This window comes from Galeopterus variegatus, unplaced genomic scaffold (assembly GCF_000696425.1).
Source record: "Galeopterus variegatus unplaced genomic scaffold, G_variegatus-3.0.2 Scaffold3470, whole genome shotgun sequence".
NCBI classification, from domain to species: Eukaryota; Metazoa; Chordata; class Mammalia; order Dermoptera; family Cynocephalidae; genus Galeopterus; species Galeopterus variegatus.
The window spans coordinates 223641-232078 of record NW_007729581.1 but is presented as its reverse complement, the minus strand read 5'-3'; the positions used below and the strand labels follow the sequence as shown (position 1 = coordinate 232078).

Sequence of the window (8438 nt, the reverse complement as noted above, 5' to 3'; positions counted from 1 at the left end):
TCATCAGACCAAGCTCATCTATCTAAGTTAACTCATCAGACCAAGCTCATCGATCTAAATATCCTCATCAGAGCAAGCGAATGGATCTAAATAAACTCCTCATATCAAGCCCGTCGATCTAAGTAAACTCATCAGACCAAGCACTTCGATCTAAGAAAACTCATCAGACCAAACACATCGATCTAAGTAAACTCATGAGACAGAGCTCATCAATCTAAGAAAACTCATCAGGCTGAGCTCATCGATCTAAGTAAACTCNTGCGGGGTGAGCGACTGCGGGAGCCCCAGCTGCGAGCCTGAGTGCGGCTGCGGGAACGTTCCAGACAAAGGCCAGGCCACTCCCAGGCCCAATTAAGTCCCTCACCCCCAGCCCCGGCCTCCCAGCCCTCATTGTCCCGGGGTCGCCAATTAGCCCAGGCGCCCCGCGTACCCGCCGCTCCGGTGCCCCAAGGCCTCCTTAACCCTTCAGGGCCTGGCACTAGGGGCCCTGGACGGCAGAAGCTGCCAGCCCAGGGGACGTGTGAGGAGGGCGTGTGTTGGGGTGATAGGGACCCAGGGGTCGCTGAGGCCTGTTGGTGACCTAGCACGTCGCTGTGGGACCCTGTGTGTCGGGAGTGTGGAGTCTGAGAGGGACGGTGCGTGTCGGTGTGGGACTGAGTGATTCACAGGAGACTGCGGTGTGGCTGTGGGGACTCCGCGAGGCCCCTAGCGCCCTCGCCGCTTGGATCCCGAGGCCTAGGGACCACATTTCTCCCTCGGTTAATCGGAGTCTTCCGAGCCCTCAAGCCATTCCTTCCCCTCTCGCCCGCCGCCGCCGCGGAGATGGCGCAGAACCGGCTCCTGCCGCCCAGAGCACCGCAAACTCCCACGCAGGGCACCTCTCGGGCCGGCGGGCGCCTTCAGCCTGGCGCTCCCCAGGACGCCCCACGTCAGCGCCCCGGCTCGAGGCCCCGACCCCCCACTTCCCGGGTGTAGGACGGCCCCTTGAGGGACCGAGGTTCTCACTCTGAGCCTGTCTTCCTCTGCTCCGGGAAGGACCCGAAGCCTAACCCCGCGTCCTCCTCCTCCTTCGCTGTCCTTGGCCTCAAAGTTCGGGCTCCAGCCGGACAGGCAGGGTCCGCCCAGGGGCCGAGCGCTCCGTGCTCTAGGGACCGGGCAGTGGCAGACGGGAGACAGACCCTTGCACGCTTGGGGACTGGGGCAAAGGGGAGGGAGCCCGAGCTCCTGGTCCCCCCTGGGCACTCTCCCGGGGTCGCCTTTGGGTCACCCTTCAGTGAATGGGTTGGTGCCTCTGTCCGAGTGGGCCTGGGACTGTTTTGCCCCTGGAGTTCCTTTTGGGCTCTCTGGAGGTGCAGATGTGCTCCCCTTCATTCGGTGGGGCCGGAGACCCCGAACCCACTCCCGAAGCACCAGGTCCGAGCAGACGGCCGCCGCTCTTCCCGGCCCCACCTCCTGGCACCGCCCGCCCCTCCAGGCCTGGAGTGAAGGCGGAGCTCGCCCATCCCGCGGGCAGTGGCAACTCCTCACGTGGCCACGAGATGGCGCTCCAAGCCAGGGGCCGGGCAGCGGCCGGATAGTCCGCGCGGGCTAGAGCCGGAGGTGGACAGAGGGACCCACAGTGATGGGCACGGAGACAGAGCCACGGACTGACATAGATCCAGGCCGAGAGATCGGCACAGGCAGCTGAGGATCGAGGGGCTCTGGCCGGGGGCTGCTGACATGGACCGGAGGGCCCGAAGCCCCGGCAGGGCCTTCTCTCCTCTTCGGGGTCGCCCGGCAGTGCCAACGCCCAGACATGCGACGCCCGGCTGCAAACACTGACCCTCGCGATCCCTCTCGGGTCTGGGAGGCAGTCTGACTCGGCCGCTCAGAAGCGGGACTTGGGATCCGAGGAGCCGGACGAACTGCTCTGGTCTGCGGGAGCGAGGGACCCACCCGACGGTGCCGGCTTGGGGTGGCGGGTGGCGGGGGGAGTGGGAAGTTGAGGCAGCTCCCGGATCGGCCGGGACTCAGGGCTCCTCCTGCGGAGAGGTCCGCCTCGGCTCCTACCTTCACCTCCTCACCAGCCCCACCCAGGTCTTCAGGGTCGAGCGCGGGGACGTGCAGGATGGGCCCTGGGAGCTGCTTACCTGGTGTCCTGTCTCCCTAGGTCCCGTGTGCCAGAGTCCAGGGGAGGCTTTGGGTCTGACTTATTCCAGAGGAAGGTGGTGGGGAATGCGGAGGGCACAGGGGTCAGTCAGCCTGAGAACCTCTACTCCGGATTAAAAACCACCATGGTTCTCAGTCAGGTTTGAATGGGGGTAGGGGGATATGTGAGGCCCCCCACATATCCCTTGGAGTAGATGGATTGGAGTAGGGGGCGGCGTTTGGAAGCCTGATTCCAGCAGACCCTTAATGTCCCCAGAGGAGCTCTGGCACCCTTGGAGATTAACCTTACACACTTTTCCTAAGGGCACACAGCTAGAAAGCAGCCCAGTTAACACCAGTCTAGGGTCATTTCCAGTGCAAAGGCCACCAGCTTGTTGTGTGACCCCAGCCAGGTGTCTTCCCTGCCCCAGGCTCTCAGCTCTTTTCCGTTTCAAAGTATAACAGAGACTAGGACCAAACCTTTGGTAATTTAATAATTATCTACATGCCCATCTGTGACTGAAGCAGCTGCTTGGTAGGGAAACTGGACAGGGGATAGGTACAAGAGGGAACTCTGTCTCTAGCTGTGAGAGCTTGGACAATGTGACTTCCTTCTCTGGGCCCCAGAATCCTCATCTGCGAAGCAAGTGGCTTGGACTAAAATAAAATTGATCTGTGAATGGCCAGTTGATCTTGGCTTGGTTTCCAGTGACCTCCAGCCTCGACTATTCTAGAGGAGAGGCAAGAACGATGCTCCCATGTAATGCCCAAGGAACCTGAGCCTGAGGGATAGGTGGGGTCACTCACAGACCTTGGAGACCTTGGCTGTTGTTGCTAAGATTTGGGGGATGGGGGCAGGGCTGGTGGCCTGGACTAATTCCCAATTAGGAAATTGCATTCCAGGTCTTGAAACCCCCAGGGAACCAGCTGGCTCCAGCTGCCTCCACTCCCTGTGGGATGTGGCTGTCACCACTGCTTTGCCTTCCACCTCGGGCATGCTGCTTTTGGGGAGGCACAGACTGGTGGGGTCGGGGAGGTGGCTTTAGTGCCCCTCACCACAGTTTGTTGACTGACTGTGTGTGACTTCTCTCCAAAGAGAGAAGGGGATACTAATGGAGGACATTCAGGCCCGTATCTAGGATAGCCAGCAGGCGGATTCCTTTTCTGAGTGGAAGGCTTTGTGGTGTTGACCGCACTTTCTCAGAAGGGCTCCCACTGAACTCTCACTGGCAGCGTAGAGATTATGAATCCCCACTTCACAGATGATGACACAGGTTCACAGAAAGGAAGTGAGGTGCCCAAGGCCACCCAGTAAATAAAGGACATAGCTCTTTCACAATCCCATGGAAACTTTAGCTGATGAAGTGATGATGGATGAGAGTCAGCCTTGCTGCTGGGAAAGGGCAAAGGGGCTGGGCCGGCGCCCCCTGCAGCAGATGCCAAGCCCCGGATGTCCTGGCCAGGAGGTGTGTCCGTGGGAGAAGCAGCTTGTCTCAGAGCCCACGGCCAGGAGACCAGGGGAAGGGCGGCCATGTGGGCCAGCCAGGGACCTCTGCTGAGGGCAGGGGACATGATGGATTACTTGAGATAGTGCCTGTCCTGTGCTTAGCTCAGGGCATGGCTCAGGTTCTCACGATTATTTATTTCCCTACCAAAGAGAAAAAGATGTCCTCTGGCCCCACGGCTCCTGCTCCTCAGCCTGGCAGGAGCTGTGAAACACTCACTGCATTTCTAACACTGCACACCTAACACCGCACATGAATTTTCTTACCTAATCCTCAGCACTGGGCAGATGGTATAATCATCTCCATTTTACAGAGGTGAAAACCAAGGCCTAGATCTACCCAAGGTCATAGGGCTGCTAAGAAGCAGACCACGAGGTCATGCCAATGACTAGCTGACCCTAAGCCTGTGCTTTCTCCTGGACCCCTGAGAGTTCCTGCTCTACAGTGCTGGGCCCCAGAGTCTCTTTGGCCATTTGGCCCAGCCCTTGTGGTGGGCTGTGGGACTGGTTTCATTTAGCTCTGGACTAGATGGTCAGTTCCTTCATCCTGCCCCAACTTTGGCTCTTATTCTCCTCTCAGAAGGGCTGTCCACCCTTCCAGCTTTGGCCTCTCACAAAGAGTCCTGTAATAGTCATCTTAATACGGATATTCCCCATTCTTTTTTTTTTTAAAGAAGACCAGTAAGGGGAACTTAACCCTTGACTTGGTGTTGTCAGCACCACGCTCTCCCAAGTGAGCTAACCGGCCATCCCTATGTAGGGACCCGAACCCGTGGCCTTGGTATTATCAGCACCGAACTCTCCCGCATGAACCATGGGCCAGCCCCGGATATTCCCCATTCTGGAAAACCCTTTAGCAAGTCACCCAGTTGGTCACACCCCCAGCCACCACCCCACAGATCCCCATACACAGATCCCTCCACAGACACACATGTGTACACCCACATGAAGACCTATACATAGGCAAACCAACACCCACCCACAAAGACACGCAAATATTCACATATACAGACACACACACACACACACACAGAGGCAACTCACAACCATACACACATAGACAGGCATATGGCCAGACACAGAGATGTGCACATACAAAGCACTCAGAACACACAAGTAGACACATGCACACAGATACACTCATAGATGCTTACCCATGCACCCACCACACAAACACATGCACATGCACACACACAGAGACATGCCCACATGAAGATGCTGGGTGGGGGTGATTTTGCCTGGAGAGACCAGGACAGTTACCAGCTCTCCAGCCTCTCTGAGGCTCTGAAGCTCTGAGGCTCCCTGCTGTCCCCAGTTTGCTGGAGCTAAGCCCTTTCCCATCTCACCCCTATCCACTGCCATGTCTCCTCTTGGAGGGGATATGTTTAACGTCTCTGTCTCTGTCTCCTATAAGATCACTGGCTCCCTCAAGGTGGGAGCTGGTGCCTGTTTCGCTCATTGCTGGGTCCCCACACCTAAAACTGCTTAACACATGGCAGAAGCGCAGAAAGCATTTGCTGAATGAATGAACCGAACCCTCCAGAAGCCAGGTCCACATCTGGTTCCTCCAGGATACCCTCCCTCCAGGCCCTGGACCAGAAGCCTCTGCTCCACATCCACTTGGAGTCTGCTGTAGAGAGCTCCTGAGGGCAGAGGGCCTCGGTCCAGCCAATGGGGCCTCCTCTGTCTCCTGAGGAACTGAGACCCAAGGAGTGTATGTGTCTTGCCTGAGGACTTGCCTCTGCAGGAAAAGCTTCCAGGCCATACACACCAGGCACTCCAAGCCCTCCAGCCCTGCTCTCCAGCTCTGCAGGGTGATTCTCTGTTCCCTAGGGGGTCTGTACCCTCCAGCTTCTAGAGCAACAACCTTGTTTCCCAAGGCCAGGGCAAGCATCTCTATCTGGGACCCTTGGGGAGCCTCCTGGTATGTCTGTCCTCTGATCTCTCCTGTGTGGCAAAGGACTTTTCTGAGCTGAGCTGAGTTCACTGCCCTATTTAAAGCCCTCCAAGGCTTCCCATGCTCTTGGGGTCAAGACCAGACTCCTCAGTCTGGCAGTGGGACCTGTGTAAGTCCCACCTACTCATCTTCCCACCTCAGACCCCATCCCACGGTCCACCTGCCCAGCTCTGGTTCATCTTGCTGACTTGGCCTCAGGGCATTCTCACACTCACTTGCTCTTCTCTGGGCCTGGAATGCTCTTCCTACCCATTGGCTCATCTTCTGGTATCATCAGGAAGCTTCTCCTCAGCCTTCTCCCTTCTGCACATTGTTCTGTGTTAGCAGTCAATGAATGTGTGACCTTGAGCGGGTTACGTTACCCGTCCCCACCACTTCTTCAAAGTGGAGATGGGTACCTTGGTGCTGGGGGTGGGTGAGAATTAAGCGGGATGCTGTTTCTAACAGCCGGGCACGGAGACTGGCGCAGTGAATGCTGCTTTCCTGCCCCTCCTGACGAGGCCCCGCCTCTTCGGAGGAGCCTAAAGGAGACTGAGGATGGGGACCTGGGGACCATTTGGGAGTGGGACAAATTCCTCTCAGCCCAGGCCGGGGTTGAGCCAGAGGGGGTGACCCCTCCTGCCCTGGAAGCCAGGCACAGGCCAATGGGACCCTGCTTTCTGGGCTGACAGGCTGCCGAGTCCCTAAGCCCTAGGATTCTGGCCTAAATCTGGGGGTTTAGACTAAGCGACGGCAGGGGTTGGGGTGTCTGCACGGAGCACCGCTGGCGACCGAGCCGCCGCAGAGAAGGCCCGAGAGCAGCAAGCGCAGTGCGCACGCGCGCGATCGGGCTCCGCCTCTCCCGGGAAGCGAGGCAGGGGAGGCACGTTTCTTGCTGGAGCCTGGCTTGCCGGTGACCTGGCTGGATCAGTGTCGCCTGTGAGCTGCCTGGGCCATGCGGGCGGCGGCTCCCTCCTACCACTAGGTGGGGATCTGGAGTCGTCAGACCCGGAGTCCGGGGTTGGGATCAGGCCTGGAGCCCTCACGCCCTGCCGCGGGCCTGCTGCGGGTCGGGTTTCCCGCCGCCTCCCGGGGATCCGGCCTGCTCTCCACTGTGCCTCTGCTCACCCCCTCCGCAGCTAGGTCCTGCTGCCAGGCAGTAACACCAAGGGAAGTGAATAAGAGCATGGCCTTTGTGCAGCCAGAGAGACCTGGGTCCAAATAGTTCTGTGGCTTCGATCCCTTGAGACTCAAGTTTCCTTACGTCTGAGATACTCATGTCTACTTTGCAAAGGGCGAGAGGAATGTGGCTGCCCCCGTCTCCACCTGCGGTGGGGGGCGGGGAATGGGCAAAGGTCTGTGTGCTCTGATCCCTCATATAGGACAGCTGACCCAGAAGGAGGAGCTGAGCCTGGGCGGTTCCTATCTGTTCCATCCAACCTTCCCCCAGAGCACACCCCCCTGCCTGCCTCCCTAAATGCCTCATTATTTTCCGCAGTTCAGGTCAAAAAATGTCCTCTTCTTCATCATGCCTCATCTGGCTCCTCCTCCCTCCGATCCTGGGCTCCCAAAGTTCTGGTATGTCTCTCTCTGGTGGCACCAGCTCATTGGGTCAGAGATTTGGGTGAGGGACAGGCTTCTAGCACAGAGGAGATGCTCCATGCGCATATGAGAATGTTGGCAAGAGATGAGGAAGACTTCGTGGAAGAGGTGGCCTGGAAAGATGGAGGAAGAATCCCAAAGGCCCGGGGGCAGAATATTGGAGTATGTGGGGAAGGGGACACCATTTGTGGCTTAGGAAAAGGTGTGAACTTGGCTCTGGGTAAGCAGCTTGCAAGGAAGGCCCTGAGGGTAGGTGCAGGAGGGTGAGGTGGCTGGGAGACCTAAAGGCCTGGGGCTCGGATGGGGAGGAGAGGAACTGGCTCTTTAGAGGGCCTCCCTGGAACCCCAAGTCCCAGACCTGCAGCTTGTCTGGCCACATTGGTGTGGGCAGGGCCTGCGACTGTCCAGCCTCTCCTGAGCCAGCTCATGGTCATGCCCTCTCCGGGGTCACGTCACCACCCCCACGCCCTCCCACCCCACCATGGCCCATCTCCTAAGCCACCACTGCAGGGTTAATCAGCAGATCAAAGCCTGTGATGGACCCGAAGCCCAGCTGGCTCTCTGCTGGGGGTGGTTTTCAGTTCTTTCCCCAGCTCAGTTTCCCAGGGGCAGAGTGGAGAGAGCTTGGCTGTGGGGTCAGAAGGACCTGACTTCCAGACTGGCTCTGCTGCCTCCCAGCTGGGTCCCCTTGGGCAAGTGGCTTTACTTCTCTGATCAGAGCAGTTTTCTCACCAGGGAAATGGGGATGAGAACTCTCCCCTCCTAGCCCCCCCAAATTGTTGTGAGGCTTAAGGGGCCAAAGTGCTTTACCACAAGCAGCTGTGCCCTTCCTCCTACCTGGAACAGACTGTGTTTGATGCTCCTCTGCCCCTGACAGTGTCCCCCAGCCCCTCACTGTGTCCTGCACAGTGCCATCTTCATGAGAGCAGCGGGCGGCATGCTGATCTTACCTTTCCTCATGGCAAGGCTGGGCCTGCTCTTGGCTGAGCCTGAGCCTTAGACTGGTTTGTGGCATCAGTGTGGCTTGTCCTCAGGATCCCTCCCCTGGCCCTGTACATGGACTTCCTAAATGCCCAGGGCTCCCTAGGCACCTGTCTCCCTGGACAGCGCCCTGTGTTCCATACTTCCACACCCCCACCCCCACTGGTGGAAACTTACCTTTCCCAGGGCTCCCCCCCACAGGGCCCATCTGATTTAATTAATATGTTCCCTCTCCAGGTGCCATGCTTGCAGTTGGGGACCAGAGTCTGGCCTGGGTCCCAGGGGCAC

At 58.3% G+C, this 8438-nt stretch overlaps 1 protein-coding gene across 1 annotated transcript; it reads left to right on the top strand.

Moving 5' to 3' along the window:
• Positions 1-975: 975 nt before the first annotated feature.
• On the top strand, positions 976-1577 carry LOC103600807 (chromosome unknown open reading frame, human C17orf82; the record flags this gene model as incomplete). Its single annotated transcript, XM_008585142.1, is given in 3 exon segments — positions 976-1186; positions 1275-1372; positions 1374-1577. Coding segments are annotated over 3 exon segments (513 nt in total), but the record flags the coding sequence as incomplete, so codon positions are not given.
• Positions 1578-8438: the final 6861 nt, after the last annotated feature.